Source organism: Choloepus didactylus, chromosome 6 (assembly GCF_015220235.1).
Source record: "Choloepus didactylus isolate mChoDid1 chromosome 6, mChoDid1.pri, whole genome shotgun sequence".
NCBI classification, from domain to species: Eukaryota; Metazoa; Chordata; class Mammalia; order Pilosa; family Megalonychidae; genus Choloepus; species Choloepus didactylus.
Window position 1 is genome coordinate 92456933 of NC_051312.1, and position 14403 is coordinate 92471335.

Consider the following 14403-nt stretch of genomic DNA (forward strand, 5'->3'; position numbering starts at 1 on the left):
GAGGTTGGTAGGAGTAACAGGATTGAACCAAGAGAAAAAAGCAGGAATCATCACATTAATTACTTTGTTTCCAAGTTAAGAAACACATTCCATTCAGAAGACAACAGGGAACCACACATGAAAGGGCTTAAACCAGAGGATTAGAGAGATCATACGATTTTCATTTTATCACTGTAATTGTAGTAACTGAACTAGATGCAGAAAAAACAATCTGGAGGTTTTTATTATAATCTGAGGGGAAACAATGATCTCTGTTAGGATAGAAATGCTGATAATGAAGTAGACTGAGTCAAGAGATAATAAGTAGGCTGAATCAATCAGCACTTGGAAATGCACTAGATGTGAAGGACAAAAGAGAAGTTTAAGAATGTCAGCAGACTCCCGGTTTGATAGTAGATAGAAGGAGGTTCCCAAGACGAGGAACAATAAACTCTATATTAAAAAAGTACTAGAAAAATACTAGAAGAGTTAAGAGGTATATCCCAGTTCTGGCTATTTTACTAAATTGGATACCTGGTCAAGAATATGTACTTCTCTTTGGGTCTTAACTGTCTTCATTTGCTCAATGAAGAGTTTAGAGAGAGCAGGATTTAGTCTGGGAAATGAGAAAGGAGTCTGGGATGATGCTTGCATTTGTGGTTTGACAAAGCAGGAGGGGGTAGTGGTGCTATTTAATTAAAGGGTACTAATCGGGGTAGCCTAGATAATGCTGCAATAAAAAACGACTCCCAAATTTCAAGGGTCGACACTGCTCAAGTCGTTAGCAGACTGTGTCCCAGGGGCCAGCTGCTTGTTTTTGTAAATAAAGTTTCACGGGAACACAGCCATTCCCATTCATTTACGTATCGTCTATAGTTACTTTCATGCAACAGTAAAGCTGAATAGTTATAACATACGGACTATGAAAAACCTGGCCCTTTAAGAAAAAGTTGGCTGAACCCTGGTTTATAGCAACAATGGTTTATTTCTTGTTCGCAGTGTATATTGATCACAGTTTGGTCATCACTCTGCTCTACACTGTCTACACTCCAAGATACGCACCCTTTACCTAGAAAAGTACCAGTCATTGCAGCAAAGGGGAAAGAGTATGCAGAGTATGTACTGGTCTCAAAGCTTCTGCCTAAGGGTATAATGTATCATTTTATCTTGCATTTCACTGGCCAAACCAAGTCCCATGGTCATGTGTGAGTTCAACAGCAGAAGGATGTATAATTGTCCAAAGGGAGAACCAAATATTTTATAGTTGTCCTACAAAAATCTGTGTCCCCTCTTCCTCCTGTGCTTATGGCTCAGGAAGGGTCCAGTATCTAGTTATAAAAAGCGCTCTTACAACATAAAGCAAAAAGCCAATTAAAAAATGGGAAAGGACTTGAATAAACATTTTTCCAAAAAGGATATACAAATGGCTAATAACACATGAAAAGATGCTCAAAATCAATAGTCACAAGGGAAATACAAATCAAAACCACTTCAGGATACTATTTAACACCCAACAAGATGGCTTAAACAAAACAAAACAAAACACGGACAATAACAAGTGTTGACAGGGATGTGGAGAAATCCGAGAACCCTCACATATAATACTGGTGGGAATGTAAAATGGTACAGTCATTTTGGGAAAGTCTAGGAAGCCTTCAAACGATTAAACATAGTTACCTTATGACCCAGCGATTCTACTCCTGGGTATACACCCAAGAGAAACAGAAACATATGTCCACACAAAAACTTGCACACAAATGTTCACAGCAGCAATAGCCAAAAGATGGGATCAACCCAAATATCATCAAATGATGAATGGAGAAATAAAAATGTTGTAAGTCCATATAATTCCATGAAAAGAAATGAAAGTCTGCTACAGGCTACAACATGAACGAACCTTGAAAACATTTCGCTAATTTCACAAAAGGCTATATATTGAGTGATTTCACTTATGTATAATATCCTGAATAAGCAAATGCATAAGGTGAGAAAATAGATTAATGCTTGCTAGGAGATGGAAGAAGGGATTGTGATTGCTAATGGATTCAAAGTTTCCTTAACCACAGAACTAAAGAAACTTATAAAATCACCTGGTCTCAATTCTCACATCTTACAAAGAAACTGAGACCCAAAACAGCAAAGCATATTGTCCAAGATCTTAAAGATTTTTAGTAGCAGAGTCAAGATTAGTTTACAAGGTATTTCTACCTCAGCTCTCAGATGTCAAGGATATAAAAAAAATTGAACGGTTTTGTTATAATTTTGAAAAAGATATTAAAAACCTTTAACAGATTTATTTATAAAGGATCCACCCTTTAAAATGTTATGTTAAAATCAGTAACCTTGAAATCACAGCATCATGTTTTAAGCTCCAAAACCTTGATTATTAATCACTAACAAACATTTTTGTTAAAGACAAAACAGTAACTTCTCTGTTATTTGAAAAATAACATTTTGAGTTAACATTTGCTCAGTTATCATTCACAGTTCAATGTATTTCAGAGATTTAATTAAATATTAATCAGGCTTTTAGAAAATCCCTTGGCAACAAATTTTTGAAACACTTGAGCCAATTTCCCAATACTTCAGACACGCAAAAATATTGGATTATATTTTATATTGAGGTTTTTACAAGTTTGGTTTATGTCACTAAGTTTGGAGTGTTTATATATCAAAGGTGATTGGAACAGCACATCTGATTTTTAACACTTTCTTCCCAGAGTGTTCCTCCTTTCATAGCATTCTATAAACAAATACATTCTACACCCACCCCCCCAAAAAAGGGACAAGAAAACATATGTATGTGTAAACATATACATAGAAATAAGCATACAAGAAAAATTATTACATAGCTTTACAATGACCTAAAAATATAAACTAATATTCTATTATGTTACAGAAGTGAAAATGCCCCCAAAGGATAGCATGGCGGTACATTTATCAGCTCAGGAGGCAGTTGAGAACAGGCTTCCAAAAATTACGTGGTTCTCAAAGTTGGGATGCAAATCCAGACAACTTATCCTGAATGTTCTTGCCTTTAATAGGGTCTATCCTAAAGCTATCATCTTCTGATTTAGAATACACAGGTTGTTCTCAGTAACAACAGGTTTGTCCTTGTTGATAACGGAAGTTTTCTATACTGACCTAAAGGGCTTTGGACACTTTACTTTTTAAATAAAGGACAAATCCTTGCTATGACTATGCAAAATGGTTGATTTTAAGCAAAAATAACAACTTCCCTGGTCCTTATCTGTATCTTTGATTTGATTAGGATTGTAAGGATTAAATGATTGAAGATGTAAGTCCAGAGCAGAGTATTAGGCACAAAAGAGACAATACCTCTAAAATCTAATATCTGACCCAAGATTCTATTGACTAATAGTGGCAAAAGAGGACAATCATACATATACTGACAGTAATCATAGATTTCAAAGTCAAATTTTGCAACTTTTAGCAAACTATTTTAAAAATTAAACATACTGTGAAATGTAACATTAAGTTATTATTTATTTTTATTTTTAACTTATTATTTATTTCAGTAATACAGAAACTTATTTACAGATACTTACCTTGATCAAATATTTTTCCCATCTGTCTGCTGTAACAGATTTGCCAATCTTCCTCATCAACTTTAAATGGAGCTCCACCAACTCTTTAGGTACTTAAAGGGAAGAAAAAAAATACTGTCAGGCAGCAAAATAAAACATTTGTAAACATTTAAAATCATTAAAAAAGAACTCCCCAATCTTGATTCCATTTTCAAACTAGATGCTGTTCAAATTTTTAGAGACACAGTAGATTCTAGGTTACTAGGGACCAGGGATGATGGGGGAAGAGGGAGTTACTACTTCAAGGGTGCAGGATTTCTTTTTGAGGTGATGAAAAGGTTGGGGTAATGGAGATTGGTGATGAATGTAATCAATACACTTGAATTTTACACATGGAAGTGGTTAAAATGGGAAATTTTGAGTTTACATGTTACTGCAATAAAATTTTTTTAAAAAAATAAGATTGATTTTAGTTCTTATAGACTTTTGAATCAGAAAAGCTTAAATTAGATCAAGAAATGACTGAAAACCACTTTCTTAAAAATGAGCAGAGATATTCAAGTTTTCTTTCAAAATGCCATCAAGTAAAAGTGTTTTATAGTTCTAAAATTTCTAACCTTCTTTTTTGTCATGATACATATTTGGTTTCCTCATTGGGACTTCAGACCAAGACATAGATTCATAGAATTAGAAAGGAATCAAGGAATATAAATTCCAAGTTGACATACAGCTCAGAAATGGAGTCTAATGGTTTTCGAACTGTGTTTCAGAAAACACCTATTCCAATCTATCCCTTATCTGATATGCTCAACTCCTCTACAGCATCCCTTTGGATCTTTGATAATCTTCAGGGACAGAAAATTCACTTAGCTTCATTTTCTGTATAATACTAATTATTAGAAAGTTACCCTTACTCTAAGCCAAAATCTGCCTTCCTACAACTTCCTCCCCCTGCTTCTTGATCTTATTCTCTAGCTTCAATACTTTAAAAAAAAAAAAATTGTGGTAATATATATAGATAATGTAAAATGTTATTTTAATCATTTTATGTGTATAATTCAGTGGCACTAATAACATTTACAATGTTGTGCTGCCATCATCACCATCTACCACCAAAACTTTTTCAACACCCCAAAAAGAAACTCCATAACCATTAAGCAACAATAACTCCCCATCACCCCCTCTGCCACCTCCTGGTAATTTCTAATTGCTTTCTATCAAAGGCAATAATTGTAATCCCTCTTCTACGGGACCCTTCAAACATTTGAAAATTGCTATATCTTCCCTTATTTTCTCTCTTCTAACCAGAGTTTCTCTAAATATTCTTTGGGCATGATCTGATTATGTTGTTTAATTAGGGAAATACAGAACAGACATACACACAGACACACACACACCTGCCAATTTTCGCATTTCTCAAATACTAAATACTACTAGTAACCTAAGAGAAATCAACAGAATTGCTATCTAAAAAGGTTCCACAATCAAACATATTAGAAAAATGCTGGATTTAAAGAAAAAAAATTTTTTTTTAAACCGCAGGATTTCTTGAAGTCTTTATTGATTGGTCTTGTGTGTTTTCTGAATGTACAAGATAGGGATATAATACGCAGCACTGATAATGGAATCCTTCTTTTGTGAAGCATACAATCCTTTATAGGATATAAGCTCTTTAAAGAACAGTTTGAGAAATGACTGCCTGATTCTTTTGAGTCATTTTGTCAGACTCTTTATTATCCACTAAAGCTACTCTCCTAACTTGAAACCACCCTGAGATATAAAAACATTCTCCCATTCAACAAATTTCGGTATTAAGTCTACTATTAGTAAGCAAGAAAGAATCCCTGTCCTTAAATGAGCCTATGTAAGTGAGTCTTCTTAGTGGGGTAGAGCACTGGATTGGTGGGTGGGGGTTGAGGGTGGCGTGGAAAGAAGGAAGAAAGGAGATTGCTTGAAGAAAAGCAACAGCAAATACAAAGAGCTAAAAAAAACCAAGTGACGATGGAACTAGAGCCATAGGCATAGAAACGGGATGGCTTTATAAGGACAGGTTAAGAAGTTTGGATTTTCATTTACTTTATTTACCCTAAAGTAAACCATGGACCACAGTTAACAGTACAATCATAAAACGTTCTTTCATCAATTGCAACAAATGTACCACATTAACACAACATGGTGGTATATGGAACTCTGTATTTTATGCATGATGGTTCTGTAAATCTACAACTTCTCTAATTAAAAAAAAAAGTTTTAAGGAGGAGAGTGCTTTGCATTTTAAAAAGATCTCAGACTGAATTGTAGGAAAATGGATTGCTTTTATCTGCTTGTTTGTTTTAGAAGGCGGGGTACAAGGCAGGGACTAGATTTAAGATCAGTAGAACATCAATCCAGAAAGACGGGAGTAGCCTGAACTAAAGTAGAGGTGGTAGTGCAGTGAGAAGTGGGCACATCTGAGAAATGTTTAGGAAACAAAGTTAATAAAAGTGAATGATCAATTGTGCAAAGATAGAAAAAGAGTCAAGAAAACACACCTGAGTCACTGGCTTAGGAAACTGAGTAGATGCCAATGACAATGCAGTAGGAAGAAAAAGACCTGGCTCAATTCTCAGCTCCTCCCTTATGCAGGAAGACCAGGATTCTGGTCAAGTCCTTTAAACACCGAATCTCATTTTCCTCATCTGTAATAAAAACCTGCATTGACTATCTTTGTAGAGGTTTAAAACAGCAAAACATTATATAAAGCTAAAACAATTTTATTTCTGTTGTGGTTCTTTTAGAACTAAAGTCATTTTCAATTCCTCTTTCTCCCTTTACCCCAAATTCAATATCTTAATGATTCTGCCTTCCTATATCTCATATCTGCTCCCTATTTCTCCCAGTTTCCCTAGGGTATCACTGTATCTCCCCAGTTCAAAAAAAAAAAAAAGCATCTATGGGTAGTCTCAGCAACCAAATCAATCTTCCAAAAAGATTGCTTTCATGGCACTTCCCCATTCATAAATATCTTTGATGTTCCTAAACACCTACATAAACTCATCCAAATTTCCTATCCTATCCTTAGAGTCCCAATAAACATTCCAACCCTTCTCACTCACTCCTACACAGAATATCTTGATTCATATCATTCTTGCTTGTCCACTGTCCACTAATCATAGCCAGTCCAATACCTACCTGGGCTTTATTCAAGTCCTCCAGCTTACTGTTTTCTGCCTACCTGAAATCACATTATCTTTCAATGTCTGGTCAATGCAAATCCCAAAAACCTCTCTGACAGCTTCCCAATGATTCCAGGACACAACTCCTTTGTCCTTAAAATGCCCATAGTATTCATAGCCTCTGTCTCACTAGTGTAGCAACTGACCAAATGCTTAACAGCACTGTTTTATGCATATCTCCTTTACTGCATGTCTTGCATACTAAATATTTTGAAACTACTGATATTATTTTTTAAAAACCTAAAAAAGGACAAAATAAATATATGCAATAAATGTGTTTATCCAACTTTGCAAATCTAGTAACTATTAGTTAAGGCATGTAGAAATAAAGGCTACTTATTACTTGATTTGCTTATTAAAGCAATGGGTCTAGCACAGCATTATCCAACAGAAATATAAGGTGAGCCACATGATTTCAAATTTTCTAGTAGTCACATTTACAAAGAGGTGAACATTAATTTTAAAGATATATTTTTACTTAACTTAATATATGCAGTTATCTACCAACATGTAATAATATAAAAATTTGAGATATTTTACAGCCTTTTACAATAAGTACTCAAAGCACACTGTGCATTTTATACCTATAACACATCTCAATTCATACTAACCACATTTCAAGCACTCAAGAGCCATATGGCTAGTGACTATATTAAATAGTGTATAGCTACCATGTTTAAAATTAAAATTTATAATGAATGATTAGCTAACTGAATTTATCTATTTATTTATTTTGTTACAAATAGAATTACAAGCTGATAAACTTTAAGGATACTACCAGTTCATACTACCTTGTCAACTGATGGATGACAAACAGGCAAAAACTTCAACAGAAATATAAATCAACATTAACATTAAATTAAAAAAATTAATTTTCTCTACTCCGTAGTCAGTAAAGCAGTGCTGTTTATTCAACAGGACTTTCTATGATAATGGAAATGCTCTGTATCTGTATTGTCCAATACAGTAGCCACTAGCCACTATGCCTACCGAGTACTCGATATGTAGCTAACAAAAATAAGGAATTGGACTTCCAATTTTTTTAAATTAATTTAATTTTAAATATCCATATATGGCAAGTGGCTATGGTTTTGGTCAGTGAGCTTTAAAAGCTGATCATATTTTTTAAAAATTTAGTTTTATTGAGATATATTCACATACCATACAATCATCCATGGTGTACAAGCAACTGTTCACAGTACCATCATATAGCTGTGCATTCATCACCCCAATATATTTTTGAACATTTTCCTTACACCAGAAAGAATGAGAATCAGAATAGAAAATAAAAATAAAAAAAGAACACCCAAATCACCACCCCCATCCCACCCTATTTTTCATTTAGGTTTTGTCCCCATTTTTCTACCCATCCATCCATACACTGGATAAAAGGAGTGTGATACACAGGGTTTTCACAATCACACTGTCACCCCTTGTAAGCTACATTGTTATACAATCATCTCCAAGAGTCAAGGTTACTGGGTTGGAGTTTGGTAGTTTCAGGTATTTACTTCTAGCTATTCCAATATATTAAAACCTAAAATGTGTTATCTATATAGTGCGTAAGAACGTCCACCAGAGTGACCTCTCAACTCCATTTGAAATCTCTCAGCCATAGAAGCTTTATTTCGTTTCATTTCGCATCCCCCTTTTAGTCAAGAAGATGTTCTCAATCCCAGGATTCATCCCTGGGAGTCATATCCTGCGTTTCCAGGGAGATTTACACCCCTGGGAGTCAGGTCCCATGCAGGGGGGAGGGCAGCGAGATCACCTGCCAGGGTGGCTTAGTTAGAGAGAGAGAGGGCCACATCTGAGCAACAAAGAGGCACTCGGGGGAGAGACTCAGGCACAATTATAAGCAGAGTTAGCCTCTCCTTGCAGCAACAAGCTTCATGGGGGCCAGCCCCAAGACAGAGGGCTCAGTACATCAAGCTGTCAGCCCCCAATGTTTGTGAGAACATCAGCAACAATCCAGGTGAGGAAGTCCAACACCTCTGCATTCTCCCCCATCTCTTCAGGGGGACCCTGAAATTACTTTAGGATGTGTTGCTATTTCATTCTAATCTATAGACCTACCATAGCTCACTTCCTATTCAAAGTTCCATGTAATTGTAGTGTTTGAACAAACTGACTGTAGAAGTTATATTGTTTAGAAAATATAGATCCTACACCAAACAAACATCTCTTCCCTTGGTCTCACATGGAAGTTTAAGTTTGAACACAGTCAGTTTCAACCTTTATCCTTTGGCCCTATTTATTCTAGTCTTAACCAGATCAGCTTAATCATATCTCTAATTGAAGTCTGGGATCTATTTCAGCTTTTTTTTTTTTTTTTAACAGTTGCTGTATGCATTAATACTGATATTCATATCTGCTGAGCTCTAGCTCTGAGTTTCAGGTATAACATAGATACCCAATGTTCCAGAGACCAATCAAAAGCTGATCATATTTTTAAAAAACAACATGATGATTTTCCAAAACATGCACTTTTATCTCTAAATTCAGTCATTTATCACCTGAAACATACTCTAAATAGTCTCATTTCTAGAGCATTAAATAATTACAATTTTCTTCTAAAGATTTATTAATAATTTTTATGTCATTCTGTAAAATGCAGCTTTTGTTCCAACTGAACCAAGATTTTCTACCTTTTCACATGATAGATTTGATACATAACCTTTAACAGACCCATTCTTCAAAATGCCTCAGAAGGTGAAAGATTCTGAAACAGAAGAAAAGGTCAGGAGCTGTGTGAATTCATGAAGGACTTGTCAATATGATGTAGGTATGAAGCAGCAGAAAAGCAGCAGAGTTCCAGAATGCACTACTGAATTAATCACCCAAAGGCGTTCTATATTCTGACATTTTTCTCAGCATCTTTCCAGGACCACGTCTTAAGTATGCGTTTTCTGCAATTCTAGTCTGTTACTTACAGTTCTGCTCTGTGAATAATAGAAATTTGCAGTAGCTCATAATGACTAAGGACATAATTCTTCCCATTCCTCAATAAATTCTTTTACTTAAATTTCCTCTAGGCTTACAAGCAGATATAAACCTATAGTCACAAAAACAGTTGCTTTTATCTAGGACATTAATAAAAGTATACTGATTTCAGATGCAGTGATTGAAAGACATTTTACAATAAGCTCTGGCTTACTGCCCAGTTTTTAGAAACTCTTGGGATAGCACAGTTTGAGCAGTAACGAAACTGGTCCCACAGGCCACTTGATCCTTACAATCACTGCCATGTATTCATATTCCTTACCTTTAAAGAGTTCATTTAATCAGTCATCCTGAAGTTTTCTTAAAAGCAGAGAAAGGGCTCAACTGTAACTTAAACCACTATCTGTAAAGGTACAGTACAGAGATGCCGGGTAAGTATAATGTAAGTGACTAAGCTCAGCTCATCACATTATTGAAAAAAATAAATCCAAGAATAGCTGTTATGCAGGCAGGCAAACAAAAGTAGTCTGCTCAAATTTAGGTTTTTGAATTACATTTAACATTATATTGCTGACTCTGCTAACCCATTCCCCAGTGAAACTGGTGAAAAGTACAGAAAAACTACCCAAAACCTCTGGAAATGGTCCTAAGAGTAAACAGCAAAGGGAGAAAACATTTATTCAAGAAAGTCTACAAAAACTGAGTAAGAAAGGTGAGAACCTGTGCTTCTGAATGGAAGACTAATGCCTACCCTGCCCTACCAGCTCAGCAAGGCAGTCAGCACTCCAGACTGCTATGGCCAAGATCACAGGGCTCCCAACCAGAGGGCTTTCTTCCCAGGAGGAATAGGACTCCAACATTTCTCAATCTACCCCATCTGCCAGATGCTGAGGCTAACTCTTGGGCAAGTGTGGTTGAAAAGTGGGAGCCCCTTCTTCTGAAACCCTCAGACTCACAACAGACATTTTACCTTGGGCCTGGATTGTTGAGAATACTGGGACCCAATAGACCCAGACCTGGCTTGTGAGGTGAATTAATACCATTTCTTCAAAAACTTTTACAAAATATAAAAGAGAAGGGAACATTTCCCAATTCGTCTTATCAGGTCAGCATTACCCTAATACCAAAGCCAAAGACATCACAGGAAGACTATAGACTTATGAATATGAACAAAAAAATCCTTAGCAAACCAATCCAGCAACATATAAAAATGATTATTAAACCATTATTGTGGTGTAGCGAAGCTGTATGCACCCCTGAAAAACAATGTTCTTCAATTTCATCCATTCTTGAGGTTGTGAACCCACTGTAAGTAGGAGCTTTTGATGAGGCTATTTCAGTTAAGGTGTGACTGACCTCAGTGAGGATAGGTCTCAATCCTATGACTGGAGTATGATATAAGAGGAATGAAATTCTGCACAGAGTGAGAAAGCCACAGAAAGAAAGAAGCTGAAATCAACGAAACCCAGAAGAGAAGGTAGAGACCAGGAGACGCCATCATGTGACAGAGGAGTCAAGGACCAAGGAAAACCTGCAGCCAGCCCCAGAAGGCCAGTCTTCTGGAACAAAGCATCAACTTGATTTGGACTTGCTTCTAGTCTCAAAACTCTGAGTTAATCAATTCCCATTGTTAAGGCAATCCATTGCATGGTATTTGCTTGAGCAGCCAAGGAAACCAAAACAATGACCGAGTGGGATTTAACCAAGGATGCAAGGTGGGTTTAACAAATGAAAACCAATTAATATATTATATCATATCAATAGTAGAAAAAACAAAAATCACATGATCATATCAATAGACACAAAAAGAAACTGACAAACTCCAACACTCTTTCTATAAAAACACTCAAGAAAAGAAGGGAACTTCTCAAACCTGATAACAGGCCTCTATAAAAAACTCACAGCTCCTCTCTCTCTAAGCCAACTCTGCAGGTAAACTCACTGCTCTTCCCCCTATGTGGTACCTGACTCCCAGGGATGTAAATCTCCCTGGCAACGTATAACATGACTCCCAGGGATGAGCCTGGACCTGGCATCATGGGATTGGGAAAGCCTTCTTAAACAAAAGGGGGAAGAGAAACGAAATTAAGTTTCAGTGGCTGAGAGATTTCAAATGGAATTGAGAGGTCATTATGGAGGTTATTCTTATGTTTTATATAGATATCCATTTTCAGTTCTTAGTGTATTAGATTAGTTAGAAGGAAATACCTGAAACTGTTGTACTGCAACCCAGTATCCTTGATTCTTGAAAACAATAGTGTAACTATGTAGCCTGCACCGTGTGACTGTGTGCTTGTGAAATCCAGTATATGGACAGATGAGTAGAAAAACAGGTCCAAAAAGTAAATGAATAATAGGGGGCTGGGGGTAGGAGGGGTATGAAATATTTTGGGTGTTCTTTTTTACTTTTATTTTAATTTTTATTCTTATTTTTAGTTTTTGGAGTAATGAAAATGTTCAAAAATTGATAGTGGTGATGAATGTACAATTATATGATGATACTGCTAACAACTGATTGTACTCTTCGGATAATTGTATGGTATGTGAATATATCTCAATAAAATTGCATTAAAAAAACACAACAACAACCCACAGCTAATATCATATTTAATGGTCAAAGACTAGATGTCTCCCCCTAGATCAAAAACAAGTCAGGGATGTCCACTGACATCACTCTTGTCAACACTAGACAATCATATAATGAAGGTTCTAGCTAGGGCAAAAGGGAGGGAGCGAGGGAGGGAGAAAGGGAGGAAGGAAGGAAGAAGGGAAGGAAAGGAAGAAGCAAACATATTTCTATTCACAGTCCTAAGGAGCCCACTAAAAACCCATTAGAACTAATAAATGAGTTCAGCAAGGTTGCAGGATACATGATCAATACACAATAATCAATTATATTTCTTTACATTTACAATGACTAATCTGAAAATGACATTGAAAAAATTCCAGTCACAATAGGATCCAAAAGAATAGAATATTTAGGAATAAATATAACAAAAGAAGTGCAAAAACTACAATCTAAAATCTATAAAACATTAATGATCTAAATAAATGGAAAAATACCCCAGACCCTAGCACTAGGAGACATAACATTAAGATAGCAATACTCCTCAAGCTGATATACAGACGCAATGCAATCCTATCAGAATCCTAGCTGACTTTTTTGTAGAAACTGACAAGCTGATTCTACAATTCATATGGAATGGCAAGGGACCCAGGATAGACAAAACAATCTTGAAAAAGAAAAAATTTGGAGAAATCATACTTATCGATTTCAAAACTTACTACAAAGCAACAGTAATCAAGACAGGGTAGTACTGGCATAGTGACAGAAAAAAGATCAATGGAATAAAATTTAGAATCCAGAAATACATTTTAATTCATTGATCTTCGTTCTATTCTCAACAAGGGTGCCAAGACCATCTGATGAGGAAAGAACAGTCTTTAAAATAAATGGTGCGGCAAGATGGCAGACTGGTGAGCTGTATGTTTTAGTTACTCCTCCAGGAAAGTAGGTAAAAAGCCAGGAACTGCGTGGACTGGACACCACAGAGCAATCTGTCTTTGGGCATACTTCATACAACACTCATGAAAACGTGGAACTGCTGAGATCAGCGAAATCTGTAAGTTTTTGCGGCCAGGGGACCCGCGCCCCTCCCTGCCAGGCTCAGTCCCGGGGGAGGAGGGGCTGTCAGCTCCAGGAAGGAGAAGGGAGAATTGCAGTGGCTGCTCTCATCGGAAACTCATTCTACTGATTCAAACTCCAACCATAGATAGACTGAGGCCAGACACCAGAGACTCTGAGAGCAGCCAGCCCAGCAGAGAGGAGACGGGCATAGAAGGAAAACAACACGAGAAGCTCCAAAGTAAAAGCAGAGGATTTTTGGAGTTCTGGTGAACACAGAAAGGGGAAGGGCGGAGATCAGGCCTTGAGGCGCATATGCAAATCCCGAAGCAAGGCTGATCTCTCTGCCCAGGGCACCTTTCCTTAATGGCCCTGGTTGCTTTGTCTATTAGCATTTCAATAACCCATTAGATCTCTGAGGAGGGCCGTTTTTTTTTTTTTTTTTTTTTTAAATCCTTTTTTGCTTTTTCTAAAACAATTACTCTAAGAAGCTCAATACAGAAAGCTTCAAAGAATTGAAATTTGGGCACGTCAAGTCAAGAGCAGAACTAAGAGAGCTCTGAGACAAAAGGCAATAATCCAGTGGCTGAGAAAATTCACTAAACAACACAACTTCCCAAGAAAAGGGGAGTGTCCGCTCACAGCCACCATCCTGGTGGACAGGAAACACTCCTGCCCATCGCCAGCCCCATAGCCCAGAGCTGCCCCAGACAACCCAGTGTGACGGAAGTGCTTCAAATAACAGGCACACACCACAAAACTGGGCGTGGACATTAGCCTTCCCTGCAACCTCAGCTGAATGTCCCAGAGCTGGGAAGGGGGAGCAGTGTGAATTAACAGAGCCCCATTCAGCCATCATTTGAGCAGACTGGGAGCCTCCCAACACAGCCCAGCAGCCCAGAACTGCCCTGGGGGGACGGCACTCACCTGTGACATAGCACAGTCATCCCTCAACAGAGGACCCGGGTGCACAGCCTGGAAGAGGGGCCCACTTGCAAGTCTCAGGAGCCATACGCCAATACCAAAGACTTGTGGGTCAGTGGCAGAGACAAACTGTGGCAGGACTGAACTGAAGGATTAGACTATTGCAAGA

The 14403-nt window shown here is 37.1% G+C and overlaps 1 protein-coding gene across 4 annotated transcripts in view; it reads right to left on the reverse strand.

Moving 5' to 3' along the window:
- The window catches only part of RSF1 (remodeling and spacing factor 1), a 215829-nt gene that overhangs the window by 152761 nt on the left and 48665 nt on the right, over window positions 1–14403 (reverse strand). For 3 of the 4 annotated variants that reach the window (XM_037840801.1, XM_037840800.1, XM_037840802.1), the window contains one exon: window positions 3549–3640. In XM_037840801.1, coding sequence (XP_037696729.1) covers window positions 3549–3640 — 92 coding nt within the window. Of the gene's footprint in view, window positions 1–3548; window positions 3641–6058; window positions 6320–14403 lie in introns of those variants that run through there. The other variant, XM_037840803.1, reaches the window with a different exon arrangement.